The 20,686-nt window shown below is 45.7% G+C and overlaps 1 protein-coding gene across 5 annotated transcripts in view; it reads left to right on the plus strand.

Annotated features, from left to right (window-relative positions):
• APLP2 (amyloid beta precursor like protein 2) overlaps positions 1–20,341 on the plus strand; it is a 25,021-nt gene extending 4,680 nt beyond the window's left edge. The window contains exons 3-17 of one of the 5 annotated variants that reach the window (XM_009272979.1): positions 722–834; positions 2,398–2,573; positions 3,134–3,351; positions 5,058–5,225; positions 7,235–7,350; positions 7,717–7,791; positions 8,994–9,152; positions 9,533–9,661; positions 11,952–12,051; positions 12,616–12,786; positions 13,398–13,433; positions 16,345–16,427; positions 17,250–17,324; positions 17,782–17,937; positions 18,737–20,341. In XM_009272979.1, coding sequence (XP_009271254.1) covers positions 722–834; positions 2,398–2,573; positions 3,134–3,351; positions 5,058–5,225; positions 7,235–7,350; positions 7,717–7,791; positions 8,994–9,152; positions 9,533–9,661; positions 11,952–12,051; positions 12,616–12,786; positions 13,398–13,433; positions 16,345–16,427; positions 17,250–17,324; positions 17,782–17,937; positions 18,737–18,838 — 1,877 coding nt within the window. In that variant the 3' untranslated portion in view covers positions 18,839–20,341. The remainder of the gene's footprint in view (positions 1–721; positions 835–2,397; positions 2,574–3,133; positions 3,352–5,057; positions 5,226–7,234; positions 7,351–7,716; positions 7,792–8,993; positions 9,153–9,532; positions 9,662–11,951; positions 12,052–12,615; positions 12,787–13,397; positions 13,434–16,344; positions 16,428–17,249; positions 17,325–17,781; positions 17,938–18,736) is intronic. The other 4 variants (XM_009272980.1, XM_009272981.1, XM_009272982.1 and 1 more) reach the window with 4 other exon arrangements.
• Positions 20,342–20,686: the final 345 nt, after the last annotated feature.

The raw sequence follows: 20,686 nt of genomic DNA on the forward strand, positions 1-20,686 counted from the left end.
AAGCAAAAGTCTGATTTTAAGATTGTGCCAAAATTTCATCATGCTGGTGAGGTTGTGGTTATCTATTGTTGGAATGCAGTGTATTTGCTGACTCTGGTTGTACTGGGTTTTGGGCTGTATAGTTTTCATTTTTCCAGCCCTCTTATGTTTTGGGTAGAACTGTCCGAGTCAGGGGATGTGCTGCAGTTGAACCTGAATTAAACCATCTGGAAACAAAACAAAACAAAACCAAACACGACTTGCTCAGATACTGAAAACATAGATAACACTCGTGGCTCATAAAAATTTCCAGGCTGTTACAGCACCAGGCACCATGAACTAGCTTTGGAATGATGCAGCTCATTTAGAAATTGGTGATTGAATGGTTTGAAAACTTCTGTATGCAGATCTAATCTTTTCAGAGATTTGCATGAAATCTCTTCAGTCAATCCTGTCTGTTCCATGAACAACTATTTATTAACTTGCATTGTAAACTTTGCCTTAGGGTTTGCATAATGTTTCAGCGATCAGCCCCTGCTCCTGTTTTTACCTTGGAAACTCTGAGGCCCTGTTTTTCTGTAAATTTGCATAGGTTGCTGCTCATCTGACCTGTCCCCGTTAAGAATATACCAAACCTTTGAGGCACTTGCAACGAAATGCACTTTGGTGGAGTTCTGATGTTGGCTTTGTTCTCTGTTGGAAGTTGGACGTGCCTTTACTATGGACGGTTCTTGTTTTTCAGTGGGTGAGTTTGTAAGCGATGTCCTGCTGGTTCCAGAGAAGTGCCGATTCTTCCACAAGGAGCGGATGGATGTGTGTGAAAGCCATCAGCACTGGCACACTGTGGCAAAAGAGGTAATTGAGCTGCCGTGGTGGGGATATTTATTCTGGATCTGTCCGCTCGGATGCTTGTAGTATTGGAGCATAACAGCGTTTCTCTCTGGGGTCTGTTATTCCCGTGTTGCGGTCTATGGACTGAGGCAGAGCACGATGCAAAAAAAACCCCTAAAAGTACTCCAGTGACTTAAAAAACCTGTAAAAACGAAAAGTACTCCAGTGACTTAAAAAACCTGTCTAGCTAGCTGAGTTATTCTCCACTCGTGAAAAGCTGTCCTAAGCAGCTAGCCCAAGATCATACTCTAGGATGGAGCTAGCAATTGAAATCGGGTCTCTAGGATATTGCTTTAACCAGTGGCTCATCATTCTTTCCAGGGTAGAGAGCTACAGTGGTCACAGGCTGTTTCCTATTTTTCTTGCACATTTTGCGTTAACATACCTGCTGCTGCTGGGGATTTGGTTGGGAGTGCTTGCTTGGGGACAATCTGAGTTTTGTTGTGACTGATTAGTGGAGGTGTTACATCAGAGATGGATTATCTTCTCAGAATAAATCGAGCCCATGGGGTTTTTTGTGGTGTTTTTTTTTTTTTTATCTGAGTAGCGGAAATGTTGCAAATTCTCTGCACACCCATTTGAACTGGGGGTAATAAAAACAAGATCATGACGGAATGTACATGTTTTCCACTTTGTAGAAACAGCAATTGTAGAAACAGCAACACGATTAGTTGTGATGGTGCTATTAAAGATGAGGTTAAGGATGCACCAGTTAAACTTCCTATTTCTTTACAATCCCGGGAGCAAAGACCCGCCTAAATAAAGCTGTGCTAGAGGAATCACCTTTTAATTGAGGATAAACTTGTTAACGTCTAGCAAATTTAAAAATTGCTTTCAACGTAGTTGGAAAGCTTTTCCAGAAATATTTGGCTCATTTTACATCCGTGCTGTAACAAAGCAAAGCACAAAAGGGTTCTGAGGTACATAATAAAGCCTTTCTTACTTCCTTCTTTTCTGGGGCACCACAAAGCCATGTATTTCCTTAGCTTAAGGAAAGTGTGTAGACATAATGTCTAATCACAGTTTGCATTTGGCTTTTTCTTGAATTATCTGATTGATTTTCATCTGCAGCACGTTAAAATAATCTTGACACAGAGTCCACGTGAGCGATTATTCACTTAACTCCAATGTAAAGTTTAATAGATAAAGTTTAATGAGATGGCCAGCCCAGAAAAGCAAACAGTTCTGTTTCTTTCAAGTGCTCTCTCCCTTGAGTTATGTCTAGTTATTTTTCCTGAACTTAGCCAGGCTGACAAATCAGCAGTTGTTAGGGGCTGGGGAGTGTTTGATACGTTAACACCAGGAAGCACTGCATGGCTCTGAATCTGGGACTTTTCTGGGGATTTTGCTTAAGCTACAAGTTTCAAATCCATTTTCCTTTGACGTTCAGACTTGGGTCGTATGTCGCTGTTGTCTGTTTGCTGTAAAATTTAGACCACCGGTAGCGTTCTTGGGATCTGTGATAGGCAAACTTTAGCTTTATCCAAAGCATGATGCTAAACTGACGTAAATGGGCTCCTCTTTCAGGCCTGTCTGACAGAAGGGATGATCCTGCACAGTTACGGCATGCTGCTGCCCTGTGGAGTAGACCAGTTCCATGGAACGGAATACGTATGTTGTCCTCAGGCAAAGGTTGTGGATGAGGCTCTGTCCAAAGAGGAAGAGGATGAAGACGAGGATGAAGACTATGACCTTTATAAAAGGTAGGGTTCTTACTGGCATAGATGTTAACAGCTCTCTATGTGAAGTTGCTGTATGTGAATATTTCACACAGTGACTCCCTTGTGGTGAGGGTTGAGAGGAGAATTTCTGTGCTTCTGAATTTCCCAAAGGAGTGTCCTGGGCCTGACAAAGCCTTGCAGAAGGACAAATGACTTTGCAGTGCTCCTATTACTGGAGGAGCTAAACAGCCCCCTTCCCTTCATCCTTAGACGGTCAAAAAGACTGTCTGATTGCTACGGTAGGTACCTCCCCCAAATGTGGTAGACTTTCACTTACTGAAAAGAAGCTGGCGAGAAAATGCAAGGAAAGGCCACTAAGCCAGAGGCATGGAGAAACTCTGCCTGTAATAGCAGGTGTGTCTGTAATGAGGGAGGTTCCGTTGCTGCCGTTGATGGGCTGATCAATAGTTGGTACATGTATTTTTCCCATCTCTTGCGTTCCTAGAACAGATGAAAAGAGAGTCGTCATTCTGGTACGTCAAAGGTTGGCTGCAAAGTGATTAGCCTTAACTTTACCCCCTAACTTAACTGTATCCCTTCAGTGAGTTCCCTACAGAGGCAGGTGTAGAAGACTTCACAGGAACAGCTGTGGAGGAAGAGGAGGATGAAGATGATGAAGGGGAAGAGGAGGAGGACGTGGTGGAAGACCGTGATTACTATTACGATAGCTACAAAGTTGACGATTACAATGAAGAGACCCCCACAGAGCCTAGCAACGACAAGGCTGTTTCTGAAAAAGAAGTCAGCAGCGATATGAAATGTAAGACACATTCTAGCCTACAGGCCTCTTGCTTCCTTGAGAGTATTCTTGTCGGCTGTCAGTTGGTGATGGGTTTTTGAGCCAGTCAATAAATGCCACTTGGAAGTTTTATTTGCCAGATAAGTTAGCAAACAGAGGAAAGCTGATGATGCTTACGTTTCAAGTGTTGAAATTAACTCTCTAGAGCACGGGCCATATGTTTCCAGATAAACAGCAGTTCTGCTGGCAGAAAGCCCGGTGTTTGGCGCATTGAACGAGCACCTTCATGAAGGTGCAGTGTTGAGTCAGAAAACCGTATCTGCATAGGCTAATTTTGGAAAATCTTAGAGGCTATTTGGGGTACACTGTGAATTTAAAATCCTAGTTTGGGGTGATTATGTTGGATTGGGTGTTTTATACCAGTTTACGAAAGGGAAGCTAAAAGCGGTGGGCCATACTCTGCAGAGGTGGCATAAAGGTGCCATCTGGCCATTTAAGGTTGAGGAAGATACTTGGTGCTGCCTTAATAGCCTTTGCATAAACCCTTCTCTTTCATGAAAGAAAGTCAGCCGACACAATTGGCCCAATTTTATTATATGAGTAATATATACTTACTGCAGTGGTAATATATACTATACTTGCGGTAGCTTTTGTTAAACGGTAGGTGCCATTGCAGAGGGCATCTGCTGATTGTGTGGTGCCTCAGCATTATACGATGTCCTATACTTTACGTGTAGAAGTGTCTGCAGAGGAGGGAGGAGGGGAGAGGGAAGGAAATTCAATTAGCTACAGACCACTGAATCATTGCCAGCAGTTCTTGCATCTCTTTGGTAAAATGCCAGCATGCTGCAGATAATTTTACTTGCTGAAACAAGGCTTAGCTCATATATGTACAGGACTGTTACAGATCTGCAGGTGTTGAAACAGAATTGGAACAATATGATTGGGGTGTCTGTTTTGGGGGTACGCAGTCTTTTTTCCCCGAAGTACCGTGAACAGTTGCTAACTTATACACCGTATCTGTTCTCTTGCCTCAAAATAACCCAGCTGCTTATATTGCCCGCTTATTGCGAAGCAGTCCACGTGCCGTGGCTACCTGGAGTTTCAATATTTAGTATATAGATGTTTCAAAACTTAAAAACCTAGCGGCTGAGATTGCCATGGCGATCATGTTCCTTTTGCTTAGCCTGCCTTTTCACTTGCTCTTATACCTCACCTTTAAGATGTGAAATGTCTGTCCAGGCAGAGTGCAGCGGAATAGGACATCTTTGAATGCTTTAAGCAGCCCTAATGGGTTTTCTTTCCATCATGTTGGTTTTATACAGTGGAGGCTCTACCGCTGGGACACCCGAGGCATAACGCTGAGGCATCAGCAAAATAGATCCTTGCTGTTTCAGCCTCTAGCTGAGGAGAAATCACTCTAGCAGATGAGAGCTCCATGTCGAGACAGCTGCTTGGGTAGCCTACTGCTGCGCGTTTGCTCCGAAGCACCACGTGCAGGCGCTTCCCTGAATAGCGCTGGCAAGCCTTGAGATATGAATGCTTTTGCAATGTTAAAAATCCCCCCAAAACTGACAAAAGCCCTTTGGTCGGTTGAAGTAGCGATGCTGAGGCCAGCGCTGGTGCCCCACAAGAAGGCGTGAACTAGAGCCACCGCTGCTCTGTCTAAGTCGCTCGGCAAGGCCTGTGCTCCTCACTAGCTCATGTTCTAACCCGTCTCCACACAGCTGTCTGCTCCCAGGAGGCGATGACAGGGCCCTGCCGGGCTGTGATGCCTCGTTGGTACTTCGACCCTAACAAGAGAAAATGCGTTCGCTTTATATATGGAGGCTGCGGAGGCAACAGGAACAATTTTGAGTCAGAGGAGTATTGTATGGCTGTGTGTAAAAAGATGAGTAAGTCCTGCCTCCCACTGGCCCCTTTGCAGCTAGCCTCTGTCTGTCTGGCGTTTGGTGTCTCTTCCTCCTTGCCTAGGTCAAGAGAGGATACGTGTGTAGCTCATCCTTTTGGTTCTGGTGTCTGCAGCGGTTCTGTCTGTCCTTTTGCAGCAGTCTCCTCTTGTCTCCGCTTCTCTAGGTCTTTAGGGTGGACTTTCCTGGGGAAAGTGGCTTTCGACGTATGCTCTCTGTGCTCACCGTTGGCTTGCAGCTCTTGCTAAGGGCTTAGTTGTCATCTTCCAGATCTATAGCAGGGACCAGGGGCTGTCTCTAACCTCTTGTGAGAACACATAGCTTGCCTGTTTGCGTAACTGGCTTTCTTTTCCACATGTATGGAAGGAAGCCCTTGCTTTCCCCAGTCGTGTTACCATGCATATGTTTGACTAGTCGGTCCTGAAAAGCAGGCTGCTACTCGCCATTCTCCTGGTAGTAGGCGTTTTCTTGCTATTGTATTTTGGGAAAATATCAGAGAAGAAGTAGTATAGAATTCAGATGCCCACTTTCAGCTCGGTTTGAAATATGAATCATGACTCAATCCCTGCATTTTTGAGAGCTTGAGGTTTTTGGCACCAATTTCAACTGGCTTTTATGTCAGATGATAAAACTACCAAAAACATTTAACCTCCTTATTAATCTTATTGTTCAAGTCCAGCACTTCCACTTCAGCTACCATTAAAGCCTTTTGAAAGGCTTTTTGTGTTATCTGGGGCTTGGCAGTCTGACTATACAGCCATAATCCTATTTACAAAATGGGCTTCATGCAAGTGCTTTAGATTGGGCTGATCTAACTGAAGTGGTGAAATAAAAGATGCGGATGTCAGGAGCTTTCTGTACAAAAGTTTGTCCTGTTATAGAGGGATTTGGGGCTGGAGAGAGAGTCCTGTGTGTCCAAGCTTGGTTCAGAAATGCCTTGAGCAGGCCCAGATTACGGTACCAATCTGACGTTGTCCCTTGCACGCAACAGTTCTTTCCCCTTCTTCGCTCCTCCTTCCGTAGTTAGAGTAAAGGTTCGTGGATTCAGGTGCATGCTAAACTGCAAGGTAGATTTTTTTCTGAAGCATGCTGTCTTTCAATGACTTGTCAGAGGTTTTTCCCCCCCCTAGATTGCTGATATGGTTGAAAGGTTGCCTTAACTTTCCCTTTCCGCCCTCCCTCTGCCAAAGGACAGCAACGGAGCGCATCGTGTTTGCCGTAGATCCTTTCAGAAAGGGCTCTGGGATGTGTAGTTTCTAGAACTGTAGCACAGAAACTTTGTGCAGCGTTTCCTGAACTGCAATATGTGGAGTACAGAGCTCCTGTTGTGGATTTTGCAGATGCCTGAAATTGTCCGTTCTGAAATTTTATTTGTCCCCTTTTCAGATTTGAATGTCTTAAAGATACAAACCGTCCAGTTTATTGGACAAGTCAATTTGTCACACTGAGCCTCCTTCTGTTGCCGTCTTGTCTAATATCATTGCCTGTTAGTCCTGCATGGTGCCTCTGGTAGGGAAGGTAGGTTTGAAGTGTAAAATATTGGGTAGTGTTTTGTGCAGATTTATTGTCAGGCTCCCTGATCATATTAATGATGTCTGGAGCCAGCTTGTCAGCGAACAGCTAATGCACAAAATGTCATTTAAACTATCCAAAGCCAATGTGAAAGGGAAGAGAAAACAAGTTCTTTATTCTGCAATCCAAGTCATTCTGTTGCTGGAGCTGAATAATGCTCGTCTCGGAACTAAGGAGAAGGCCGAACAGGTGCTGGTTGCCACAGCACATTACTGTGTTTTTGGGATGATGTAACTAACTGATGTTGTGGAGTAAATTGGCAGCTTAAAGATACCAAAATGGACTCCTGGTAGGTGGCGGTTCAGTAAACTCAGTCTGCCAGATTAAGTATGCGGGTGTGAAGATTCCTCTCCCTACCTGTCCTTTGCAATCCAGGATCACAGTTTTCTGAACCTCCACTTATCCTTACCCTCTCCTTGCAGTGCCAACTGATGATGTGGATGTCTACTTTGAAACCCCAGCTGATGACAACGAACATGCCCGCTTCCAGAAGGCAAAGGAGCAGCTGGAGGTCAGACACCACAACCGCATGGACCGGGTGAGCATCTAGCTTGAGTCTTTTGTGCTGCGCCGCATGGTTGCTGCCCGTGTTTTTCTGGACAAATTGATGGTGAACTGACTTCCTTTCCAGTCACCAGCCTTCCATGTGTTTCTTGCAATATGACCGCACTTGTGGCAGTTAGATTTTCATTTCTTCAGAGCTTTGGGAGAGAGCAATCACTGTGGACGCTTGGCTTGCTGCTCAGAGGGCTCAAGTGCTAGGTTTAAACCCCACAGCAGCTCTATTGTGCCTTCAAAACCTAGCCAGGCTGTACAAGGATCTGCCCGTGAAGGCAAAATTAGCTCGCAAAGATCAGACGTAAATTTGTGTCTTGTTGATGTGTTCTGTCCTTTTCTTGTCCAGGTGAAAAAGGAATGGGAGGAAGCAGAACACCAAGCTGTAAATCTCCCCAAGGCAGAAAGGCAGACCCTCATTCAGGTAAGAGTTGAAGGACCTAAGGAGGAAAGTTACTGGTGCTTGGCCTTCGTCTTCTCAATAAACTAAACGAGAGGTTGTAATATTCAAAGCCAAAAGACGACTGAGATGGAAGAGCAGCTTTCCTGTTCTGTCAACAGCTGCCTTTTAGAGGAGATTTGATTCAACTGCATGTTTTGTTCTTAAAGCTGGAGGTGTTCCGATACTGTGCCAGGTCCTTTCCTAAGCCCAGCAGGAGGAAGCTATCTCACCCCTCAAGCGTGGCGGCAGCAGGGCCAAATTGTAACTTCAGACCTTTGGCCTGTTTTGCACTAACCCGTGGCCTCACAGCCCGGTTCGGGTCGGCCTCGACTCTCTGGACACACGTTTCCTGTTTGGGAAGACTTAGTGAAAACCACTTAGGCAGCAGATAAAGCTGGTTTGCTGCCAAAATGCCAATCTTCTGCCTTACGAGGAGAGTTCAGTTAGACTGTGAAGTTGATCAGGGATAGTCTCAGTATGGGCTTGTTAGGGGCAGGCTCTTCTGGCAGTGACAACTATATGAAGTTCCCTCAAACCAGCATACAACTAAGTGACTGACTCCAGCTTTTAAGCCCGCTTTGGATTTTATCCTGGAACACAGTTTTCTCTCTACTTTTTTTTTAACGTAAGCCACTGTAAGTCCAAAAGAGTTTTCCATCATCTCTGTTGAAACATAACAACGCTTAATGGACTTTTCTGGCTCGTTTGGAGATGTGGGTTATGACCTTTCTAATAGAATACATAGAGATTTGATCTGAAGGCGTGCTGATGAAAAATGCCCTATGCAATACCTTTGCAAACTTTTGCAAATTCAGATTAATGGCTCTAGGCTGCAGGGATCTATCCTGTTTCCATATTGCAGGGTCGAGGGAAAGAGTGAATACTGTGTCATTCGTTCAGTACGGTCTGCATCTCCCAGCTTCAACGGGATCTTTATCTGCAAGGCCATGTGCCCTCTTCAGACCTTTGAAATGGGTCGTGAAGGAAGTTTGGAAGGCAGATTGTCACTATTGAATTTGCGAAGATGAAATCTGCATCAACATCTGTCGGTGCCCTTCTCTCCTGCTGTAAACGTCGAGCACATGCAGTGTGACAGGCTCCATTTGTCCTAAGGAGTTACACGAGAGACAGTAGGAGACCCTGACGCATACAGCACGTTTCATAGACTCCTTCCTTTGTTCCAGCACTTCCAGGCAATGGTGAAATCTCTGGAGAAAGAGGCAGCAAGTGAGAAGCAGCAGCTTGTGGAAACTCACCTGGCTCGTGTGGAAGCCATGTTGAATGATCGCCGTCGGATTGCTCTGGAGAACTACCTGGCTGCCCTGCAGGCTGACCCGCCGCGGGTGAGTTTCTTTGCCACAAATTTTTACAATAGGGTAGCGCTGGGTAGGGTGGAAGGTGGGAATGCCTTGGCGAGAAGACTGCCTGTGACTTGCCGGAGCGGAAGCTGGGTTCCCGGCAAAGCTTTCTCCATCGTGGCAGTTTGTGCTGCAGACCTAGCAGTGGGTCTCCTAATTGACTCACTCTCTGCCTGGTTAAAAAACCCTCCGCTTTGTTTAGTGTTCATAAAGCATGGTGTTCTGAGTCAAACAGACGTAATTTAAAAAGAAAATCTTGGTCTGTCCAGTAACAAAGCAGGCTCACATCTGAAGTGCTGTATTTCAGCTGTGAATTTTATTTCAATCAAATGGATTTGAACTCTTCCCCTCCTCAAATCCTGCAGCCCCACCGCATCCTGCAAGCTCTGAAGCGCTATGTTCGTGCTGAGAACAAGGACCGTCTGCACACCATCCGCCATTACCAGCACGTCCTGGCAGTTGACCCAGAAAAGGCTGCACAGATGAAATCTCAGGTATAAGAATGTTTCTCTCAAGGGAGGCATTGTTACCCAGCCCTGGCTCTCAGAGGCTGTAGAAGCCATGCGTCGAGTCCTCACGCTAATTTGCTGGGTACTATAGCAACTTCTCGTACTTGTGCAGAGATCTCCCATTCTGCACGCGTATCGCCTGTCACCAGATAGGCTGTCTGTACGATTTTCCTTGGTACTTGACTCAGTGTTAAAAATGTGAACTCTGGTTTATACATGAATTATTGTTGGTCACAATGACGAGTTTTAGAACTAGTTCGGTATCATTTTTGCAATTCCTTTTGTCAGATACCCATGAAAGTATTTGCTGGGGACTTGGTCATCCTTGAACAGACTTCCTCGCTTCTTCCAAGACCTTGTGTCTATGTGTTCCTTTCACTAGGCTTGTTCTTCGCGATGCCTGTGTTTTGGGTTTGTGGGAATTCTCTTGGGCCTCTGCAGAGTTATTGCCTTGTTTCCAAAGCGTAATACATAACCCTTGCCAAATACTTGACCATCATTGTTAGCTTTATTAGAAAGTCGGTTTGGATGAGTTTATTTTGTCCTGTTGCCATATATTTTTACTCCTCAACAGCCAGAAAGTAATTTTCCTTCTGCTGGTGGTGTGTGTGAGTATGCTGCTTCAAGTGGATGTCAGACCTGGCCATTGTACTTGTAAGAGTAGTTGCAGATATTCCACACACCTTTTGAATTATGTCCTGATACTTGTTTTTACAACCCACTTTTAAAATGGTGAAAGATCTACTGAAAGGCCTAAGATTCAAATTAAGAATGGCCTGTTAACACTGAAAGGTCTGTTCATAAGGGTATGTCCTTTCACAAGTTCAGAGAGAAGCAGAGAGAACTGCCTGTCCAGTCACAGCTGTAGGAGCGTAATCTGTGTTTTACCAGTCCCAGTTTACTGGGAGAAAAGTGCTTTATTGCTCGGCTGTATAACCAGTAGATGGAAATACCGTGGTTTAAGAGTTAGACAGGGACGGGAGTCTGTTACTGTCACCTCTGGTGAGGTGTAGAGTAGTGTTGCAGGGATTTTCTAGAAGCGAACCTCACACTCGGAGGTGCCTGGTCCCGTGGGTTTCGTGTTGTTTCTGGGTTCTAGAGGTGTACCTTCCACGCTTGTCTCTCGGGTTGCCTGCCGCTGATCCTATGATTCTTGTTAAGCCGCGCATCCTCAGAAAGACTGGTAGCAATTGTGGTATTTACAAGCTGATGTTTGGCTTGTGATGCGGAATATGTGGTAGCATTCTCAGAGACAGCTTAGCGTATCAAGCGCAGTCCACCCTGACCCTTTGTTCTGATGCTGCCGAAGCCCAAGAGGGAGTGTGTGAACTGTATTCTTAAGCTAAAACCTAAACAGTCCTTAATTCATTCTGAAGGCTGCAGTGTCAACAAATCGACATGCGAGGGATGTGGGTGGTACAGTTCAATTTCCATTCGCTTTACTTTTCAGATGCACTTTAAGCTCCTCAATCGATTCCCTTGATTGACAAGCTGCCACATGTAAAATTAAATTGCTTTCATCCTTGCTCTTAAAGGTCAGGTACACGTCAGACTGTAAAACGGGTCCATTCAACTCCTTAGCTTTTTCCAACATTTGGCCGTCCATATAAATGTTTTTCGTGGTCTGCGTGATCCCTGATTATGCAGCACCCTCTTCAGGTCAGGCTTGACTTCACCAGTGAATTTAATATGCTAGGGAAGAGCGATTTGAGGTTGCGTAGAGTTTGAATTTATTTCTCAAATGGAAGGGGAACGCTGTTGCCAGTGGGTGGGTGTAGCGGCTGCAAGACAAATGTAATGCCACCGTTGTTCTGAAAGGCACCTTTGTTTTGAAACCAGAGTTGATAAATAATATTGTCTGCTCCCTTTGCGTATATCTTTTCTAGTAGTCAGGGATGATAATCCATTTAATAAAGCACTTGCTTGTAGCTGCTGCAGGAAATGAATTATGACCGTATGTGGCATATGGGAAATACCAGCTTCAGTGTTTCCAGTAGAGAGCTGGTTACAGCAAGAGTCAGCTGAATCCTCTCTCTCGCCCCCAACCTTTCCCAAAATACTGAGAGCGCCATGTGCAAATGGCCAGTTCCAGTGAAGCGTGACGTGTTAGAGAGCGTCGGTCAGAGAACTGGACGAGGTGGACCTGTGTCCCATTCTGTTGTCTGTCATGGCAGATCCGCCAGTAGTAGGTACTTTGTTAAACAAGTGAAGTACCGGTACCAATCAAGTGACTGACAGTCTTTGCCTACTCCAACACACTCTTGTACGTTTGCAGGTGATGACACATCTCCATGTGATTGAGGAGCGGATGAATCAAAGCTTGTCTCTGCTCTACAAGGTGCCATATGTGGCTGAAGAAATCCAGGATGAGATTGGTGAGTGTCTCTGCGTGCCAGCTGCCGTGCCACTGTGTTAGACTACGAGCTTTTATGTCAAGTGAAGTGGGCTCCAGAAAGGCTGCTAGCTCCTTTGAGGGGATGCCTTCAACAACAAGCACTTGGGCTTAGGCTTAGGTACCGCAGGGCAGATAGTCTCTGGGATTTGCAACACAGCCGGTCAGAAGAGCTTGTTCCTAAGAACTTTCACTGTCCGTTTAAAAAAGGTCAACAACATTCAGAATAGCAAGGCTCTCTCTCAAAGGGAGATGAAAAAGATCCATAAAAACAAGCAGATGCTTTCCCGCTTTATAGGAGTTTAATCCCATCTTGCCAAAACCTCTTCCACATCAAACCTCTTGGCCCTTATTTGTATGTATTTCTAGCCAACGCCTTTTCTGAGAATTCCAGATGAGACTTCAGGGCACGCAAGATAAGATAACCTGGCAGCCCCGAACAGTGTTCCCCTGCAGCCCTGCCTCAGCTAGGTTCAAACCATCTGCCCCTTTCTGTTCCTGCCAGGCTTCATGCAGTTTGTGTAATGTTTGCTCTTACTCCTTTCAGATGAGCTGCTTCAGGAGCAACGGGCAGACATGGATCAGTTCACATCCTCCATTTCTGAATCCCAGGTGGATGTCAGAGTGAGCTCTGAGGAGAGTGAAGAAATTCCCCTGGAGGGCAAACCTTTCCGTCCGTTCCAGGTGAAAACCTTCCCAGCCTTGCCTGAAACCGAAGGTAGGTGGAACTGAAAATGGGGTTCACTGGCTTTACAGAACGTAGGCGCTTTTTCTTAGCCGGTAGGCTCAGCTCGGTGGGACAGAAAGCTCCATCCCTTTGGGTGATTTAAGAGTAAAGCAGTCGCCCCAGCAGTACCCCGCAGACTCTGCCCATTGGAAAGAGGCAGTGCTGCTAGTAATTTGCGCTGAGCCGCTGTCTTGGTTTTCCGACTCTTCTCTTTGCAAAACTGTTTTCTCTCTTTCCATTTTGCAGGGAGTGTTAAATTTTTGCTGTGTGGCTTGGTTCTGGAATTAATTTTCAGTCTTTAACCAAAATACTCTCATGTAACGTTAAGTCTTTGTGCCGTGACCCGCTGAAGGGCTGCAGGAGTTCTGTTTATTTTTTAAAAAATATAGATATATATTTCTTGTATCATCGGGTGTTGACAGCTGGTGTGTGTGTGTGTGTGTTTATTTTAAAAACGCTTGAACAGAGTCCTGAGCTTAAAGAAAGCTGTAGACTAAAAGCATTTCCCAGGGTCTGAGTCAGAAATCATGCGCAAGCCTTTTTTCCTTTCTCTCTTAATCTCCTTTCTCTGCTATTTTTGTTTTTGTTTTCCCTCCTGCTAGATCCTCAGCCGGATTTGTACCATCCAATGAAAAAAGGTTGGTTCTAAGCTGCTCCCTCACAGTGCTTTCGATCACTCTCCTACCTTCTCAGTGTGTTTGATAGCTTCATTTTAGTTTCATACTCACCTTTGTTTTCATTTCCCTGCTCTCATTTAGATCAGTAACTTTCGATCTTGCTTGTTTAGGCCTAGTGTTAAAGAAACGAGCTAGTCTGAGCATCTAATTGATTGTGTGTGTTCCTCCCTGATGGGCTCACAAGGTGTCTCAGAGTGCACGGAGTAGCTTCTTTGCCCTCAAGAAATGTGGGCCTAGCAGTCTGTCTGCGACCGTGCAGTATTTGCATCTCTCCGTGTGTACTCGTGTCCGACACTTCTCAAAATAAACCTTGCAGCGCTGATGGTAAATCGTCTAGAGGCTCGTCTGCCCGCTGTGGAATCTCTCCTTGCCGCCCGATGACAGCGCTAAAGTAGGAATGAGAGTGCTGCAGCAGGCATAGGCGGTGTTTCCCAGCTAAATGTCCTCATAGATATTACAGAGCGCAGCTGGTTCTGGGGCAGGGAAACTAGGAGATTCCCTCTGTGTTTACGGTCTCCTCGGCATCCCCTTTTCACATGCAGCATCTCTCTGTACTAGCAAAGTCCTGTGTGATTATCCGTTTCTCCTTTAGCTCATTATTAATTCTGTAGTAACTCAGTGCCTGGCTAAAAAGGGGCCGCCTGCGCTTTAGGAGCGGCATAGAAGTATTGGCATTAAATTAATTGCTTTGTTAGCGGTACAGTCTCGGGTAAAGATCAGGTCCGGCTGATCTGCTACCACAGACGTAGCTCCTGAAGCAGAAACGGAAGGCTGGTTCTTAAAACGCTCTTGCAGAGCAGTGGCACAAGTGCTATGCGTGGGGAGTAAACCCAGCATTTTAATCTGCTTTTGGTTCCAAATATGTTGTGCGGAATCTCAAAGGAGAGCAAAGGGGTTTGCTAATAACCATTTAATATGAACACAAATAGTTTTGTAACGTGGTGAAGGCCGGATAGCTTGAAACTATTCTCATTATCAGCGTTTCTCTGCAAATGTAAGTCACCTTCACCGCTCTCGTGGAACGGTGTGCAGCTAATTCAGTGTACCGACTGCTCTGGAAAGAATTGGGACAGCCTGTAGTTTTCTGTTGTTTTGGTTTTTTTCGGGGGTTTTTCGGACAACTGCTTTGTTGACTTAAAGACGATACATATGGGCTGGTTCTCCCCGTTTGGGTAAATGGAAGAGTTTCTGATGACTTGGGGACAAGATTATATCCTGCACTTGCCCCTTCTCTCCCTTCCCTTTTCATTTCACGAGGGCTGCTAGGGAGTTTTGGGGGTTTTTTTGTGCGCGTGTGTTGGTTTTTTTTCTCTGGGAAGTATATAATCTAAACTGTGCCTTTGAGCTACGTAGAACTGGGCCTGTTATTTGGTACAGCACTCTGTGAGAAATAGCAAAGCTCAGTGCAGCAGCTGAACTCGCAGCCCTGGAGACTATGCTGCGTTGGCTCCCGAGAATTCAATAAAGGAGCCATAGGCCAAAAGCAGACACAGGAGTTCTCTAAAACCTATTTGTGGCTAGTCTCTCCAGAAAATCCCAATCATTGACTTTCACAATAACATGACCTGCTTTGACAGCCGTGAGAAGTCAGACTGGCAGTCTTGGCCGTGCTTGGAATCTGATTACTGTCTCCAAAGAACAGGAAAAGGGGACACACTAAAACCCGAGATGCTTCTTTTGGGAGGAGTTTGGAGTAAAACGTTAGCTTCCTTGGCGTTTTCAGGCAGTAAAAGCTTGTCACTGTAAAAACTTGCCTTGGAGCCAACTAGCCTTTCCTTGCATCTCATCAAAGAACATGCTGCCAATTTCAGCAGCGGTTGACATAATGTCTTAGGCAACCTGCAAGCTCAGCAGCTTGCAGAGAGGTGTATGCAATCACGGGCAAAGCGTTAAGTGCTGTAGTAATATTTCCCCCACCTCGTGCTCCTCGTTGGAGAGACCCCGCTGTAGGTTTGAGGCTTCGCTGGTCCTCCTGATTTTGCATTAGGGAGGCGCAGGTGTTGTGAAGGACATTATGTTGTGCCTACTGATAGCGGAAAACTGGCGTTCTCCTAACTTGCTGTGTTACGTTAGGTCTGAGTATCCTGCATCAGGCTCTTCTGTTATTGATCTGATCTATTTATAAACGCTTCAGATCAAAACAGTTAATGCAGAGCAGCCGCCTTCTGTTAATTGATATTCTTCTCTTGAGCCTTTGCTAGTTTCAGCCTAGAAATGGGTGAGCGATGTTCTGGTACAAAGGCTAGTGTAGGTCTTTGCTCCTCCCTTGCCCTGGGATTTATTGTTTCTGGGCTTGTGCCAGATACGGGACAGCAGCCCATTACAGAGCTGCACTGGGTGACCTTGAAATTCTCATTCCCGAGGCACTTGCTGATGCGCTTGATTTCAAACGAATGGGTGATGCTGACCGTGCGGTTGAAAGCGTTCCCTGCGCGCTGGCTCTCAGCGGAGAGGAGATGCGTACTTCTGTCCCGGGGGTCACGGTGAGGTGGTGGTGACCCAGGGTGACATTTGCAGAAAGGAACTGCGCGCTCACAGTTTGTGTTACACGTTGCCTTGGACCTTCTCTAACAGCAGCACTTTAACAGTACGGTATTTCTGGATTTACACTTCAGCCTGTTTTTGGTGAGTCCTGTCTGCTCCTCTCATTACCACCTCATTTCCCCTCATTAACAGAACCCCCCCAATCACTTGTCACTGTAGCATAGCTTATGAGCTCCCCTTCTGACACAACAGCATGAAGACAGATTAATAATCAGCGGTCCATGCGGTTAAACACGCTAGCCATGGCAGCTCTACAGAGAGTACGTAACCCTTCCTAAATGTCACGGAGGGCTGGCTAACGGTCCCTGCCTTTGCTCTCTTGGTGCAGGTTCTGGCATGACTGAGTTGGATGGGCTGATCGGCGCTGAAGAAAAAGTGATTAACAGCAAGAACAAAGTGGATGAAAATGTGGTGAGCCCTCCACCTTTATTTTGTACAGCAAAGCCTGCCGCGGACACTAATTAATAGCAGTGGCTTATTTCCATGTCTCCTTCCTGCTTACAGAATGTCAGTGTATTCATTATCCATATGGTGTGGGGGAGTCAGTTTTCTGACTATTGTAGGCTCTTAATACTGATTAGCATCAGAAGGGTGGGAGGGTGAGGGAAGGAGAGAGATCTAGATCTTTGGCAGTCTGAGCTGGAGAAGGGTCTGATTTAGTAACTGCTTTCCCAGGCTGAGACCCTTTGATATGCCTTTATTTTAGCTAGGTAGCTTGCCGTCTGAATACACCGAATGCTGGTGTGTTCCATCTGTCTCCCCACCTCTTTTTCCTGGCAAGAAAGGCCTTACCACCTTCTGAAGGTGAGCGACCCAGTAGGTATTAGCTGTATCTACGGTGCAGAGAATTCACTGGGTCAGAGTGGCAGCCGACTCGCCTCAGTTCCCTGGGTTTAAAACAAAAAAAGTTGACTTTTGAAAGTTTCCTTTCAAAATTGTTTTAAAGCCACAGGTTAGAGCTGACACGGCAGAAATGCTGTGTCCAAGGCAAGTGCCTCGTTTTTCAATTGGGTCTTTAGTTTGAGGTAGTCTGACGTCCAAATGGTTGCAGTACTAACTCAGGTGGCTTTAAAAGTTGGAGAACATCCCGCGCTGTTGAGAGCCGGGGAAAGATGGTAGGTGGTTCTGAGCCTTTGCTAGTATTCATTAAAGGTCTCTTGCCTGCCTTCGTGTTCCTTCTCCCACCTGTTTTGTATGGCTCCTTTCATAAAACGTTTTTGTGACTGTTTTCAGGTAATTGACGAAACCCTTGATGTGAAGGAAATGATTTTCAACGCGGAGCGTGTCGGTGGGCTGGTGGACGAGCCGGTATGTATGTGGCTACCGAGCCTAGCCGAGTGATCGGCGAATTCCTAAAGCTGGATTTTGGTTCCCGTGTGTTCCAGGGGTTCGGTGCCTTGACACTGCTCTTGGGAGGTCATGCAGAGTATAATGCAGTACAGCATTTCTGCATAAAGACGTAAACGGTAAACGCACGTAGGTGCTAACCTGGCTCTTCAGCTGCGCAAGTGTTTTGTGGGATAGGAAAGCGGTGTGGGTCAGTGCCTGTCCAGAACGCCTAAGTGGGGAAAACAATTGTGTGTTCATTAGCCTTTTGGTGAAATATTTAGAGGGGAAATACTTGCACTGTCTAGTGTAATCAGTCATGTCTTGATACCACAGATGGTTGAAGACCTTACTGGTGGCTGCCTTTTAGGTTTGCATTCAGCAGCGCGTCTCCCGCATCGCTCTTCCTCTACCCGCTCCGTTGTTTTCTCCCCTCCAGGATAACGACAACTCCCTTCGCGATGACTTCAGTTTCAGCAGCAGCGCCCTTATTGGTCTGTTGGTGATTGCTGTTGCCATAGCTACTGTTATAGTCATCAGCTTGGTGATGCTGAGGAAGAGGCAGTATGGGACCATCAGCCATGGAATTGTGGAGGTGAGAAACAACTCCTGCTCCATAACCGAGGATGAAAATAGTCAGCATTGAATCACATGTTGTGTGTAGGGGGCGAAGAAGGCAGTAGCTGCCAAGCCATCAACTGCTCTGCTCCTAGCTAGATGGGACTTAACTCTGTAGATGCTGACATCTTCTTCGCTTATTTGTTAGTATGCAGGTATCGGTCATCGGCGTGCCATGCTGGGACCTGTCACTTCACAGTTGTATTCGCTTATCACGAGGAATTCAGTTAGGCTTCCCTGTCTGGCTCAGGGTAGGATTTAGCAGTAAATGAGCTTTTCAGGCGATATCTTTAGCAGGGGAGTAAGTCAGTCCATCTATAGCGAGTTGTCCTCCCAAATAGTGTAACGACTATTAAGACAAGCGCGATCGGCTGAACGCTGAGAAGCGGTTCCTTCTTGTTCCTTCTGCTCCCAACGTGCACGTTTCTAACGACAACTTAATGGAGCCTGGAGAAAGCCCCCTTTCCCCTTTGCCCAGCCGATGCGGGAAATTGTAACGACCTCTTTAATGAGAGAAGCGGGTCCCAAATTTGTAACGGTAGTGAAATTATGAGAGATTTGTGGAGAACATACCCAAAGAGGCAAGGGCAGGCAAGGAGGCATAAGCACCCGAACGAGCAACTATGTTGAGGAAATTATTTTTTGCGGCTTACCTTTTTTTTCCTGTTTACCGCTTGCCACGGTATTTATCCCGCGTTTGTCTGTCGGCTCTTGTTACTATGAAATAAGACCTGCAAGTTCCTCCTTTGACCAGTAACCGTCCGGTCTTTCTAAAGGTTGACCCGATGCTTACCCCAGAAGAGCGGCATCTGAGCAAGATGCAAAACCATGGCTACGAGAACCCCACTTACAAATACCTGGAGCAGATGCAGATATAAAAGAGATGAAGATACAACAGCCCTGACCGGGAAAGGAGCAGGGCGGAGGGCCAAAGTGGTCCAGCGTTTTGGATCAACTACTGATCAACAGTTGCTTTGAGAGGACTTCATCTTACATTCAGAACTCCTGGATCATTAAGACTATAATTACTACTGTAGAGTTGCAATTTCCATTCTTTTAAATGGGTGAAGAAATGATAATATAACAATATGATATATAAATCTCCTTAAATGGGAAAAATGGATCTATTGCAGATATTTGACTGAGATGTAGTTTTCTTTTTTTTTTTTTTAAATAATCTGCAAAAATACCAGTTCCGTTGTACTGTTGTCTGATACAAGCTCTATATATATAAAATGGGAAATGTTGATTTTTATTTCTGATAGACCACCTGTATATTGAGGGTCATTTGTCCCAGCCCGCCTTGTAAAAAGGAGACAGTTGTGGCTCTTCAGTCATTTTGGCTTTTATATATAAAACAGTATTCTTTTGTCCTTTTTTTTTTTTTTTTTTTTAAGTGAATTTCGCTGGGAGTTGCAAAGAGATTAATTTAGGGATAGGAACTATGACAGCATAAGCAAGGAAGCAATTGGGAATGGTAACTAACAAAAATCCGTGTAACGAGAAAAAAAAGAAAAAGAAAAAAAAAAATAAAGAAAAAACCCCCCCATCCTCATATGCCAGTGATGTGCACCCTGCTGCTTAGCAGTTTGGGCTCTAGGAATCACGACTCCCTGGAGGCAAGGAGTTAAAAGGCTTCTAGCATCTCTGTTTATAGTTATTCTAGTGGAATGTTAGAACATGGTTTGTGCATACTGGGGTCTGCACATTCCCCTTCCAGATTCAGTTCTGCTCTAGAGTTGGAAGTTCCTGGTATTGAATTTAAATCCTCCGTTCCGAACCAGTTTCCTTCAGTACTCACCTGGCATTAACAGCCCCCTCTTGCTACTACTTTCTAATTTTCCCCGGCTCTCCTGCCTCACCAACGTGGTAAGTAGTTGAGAGACGCAAGGTTTTGAGCCTTTGCGTCTCTTTCGGTGATGTTGGGCCATAGGCACGGCTTTGGGTGTTCGCCCAGAAATGACAAATCACTGCAATAATCGGTACCGAGGGAGCTGATGAACGTGGAGTTCACTTTAACTGGGGTTAAAACAGCAGTTCACTTAGCTGGGGTTAAGAGAGGGGTAAGTTGGGAAAGGGATACTGCCTGCTTTAAGGGAAATTGGATGCATAGGCCCCGAGAAGAACAAAAGGGGTATTGTTCCACTCACCATCATGTCTTTGTAATGCTTGTATAGTTGGTGTTAATGCTCACGGCTTTTTTAAATCTGGAGGTTCTGGTAACCTGTGGTGTATTTTTTCTATTTTTCCTGTGACTTTATTTTTTTTCTCCCCCCTTCCGTGTCTCTTCCCACTATGCACAGATTTACCTGCAAACTCCTTAGTGTGGTCTGTGGGGAACGTACAAAGTTTAAACACATCAATAAACACTTTAACTTCCAGATCGTTTCTTCTCTTTATTCACGGGCTCGCTTAAGTTTCTCTCCCCTCCCGCCGTGTCCTCGCCACACCTGCGGCGGCCTTTCCCCCGCCTTTTTGTCCGCCTCTGCTTCAGCGAGAAGGAACGTGCTGATACTGCGACTGTATAGCCGTACCCAAAGCCTTTTGCGGTACTCCCGGATCCTGCTGACCCTTGCGGAGAGAAGGAGGCGCGATACTAAACCAGTGCCCGGGACTCCTGGATAACATTACGTCCTCACGCTGCAGCCGTTAGACGCTGGAGCGCCGGTCAGCTAGAGCTGTGGCTGCTGTTCGTCATCTGCCCGGCTGCAGAAGACATCACGAAG

This window comes from Aptenodytes forsteri, unplaced genomic scaffold, assembly GCF_000699145.1.
Source record: "Aptenodytes forsteri isolate BGI_AS27 unplaced genomic scaffold, ASM69914v1 Scaffold126, whole genome shotgun sequence".
Lineage (NCBI taxonomy): Eukaryota > Metazoa > Chordata > Aves > Sphenisciformes > Spheniscidae > Aptenodytes > Aptenodytes forsteri.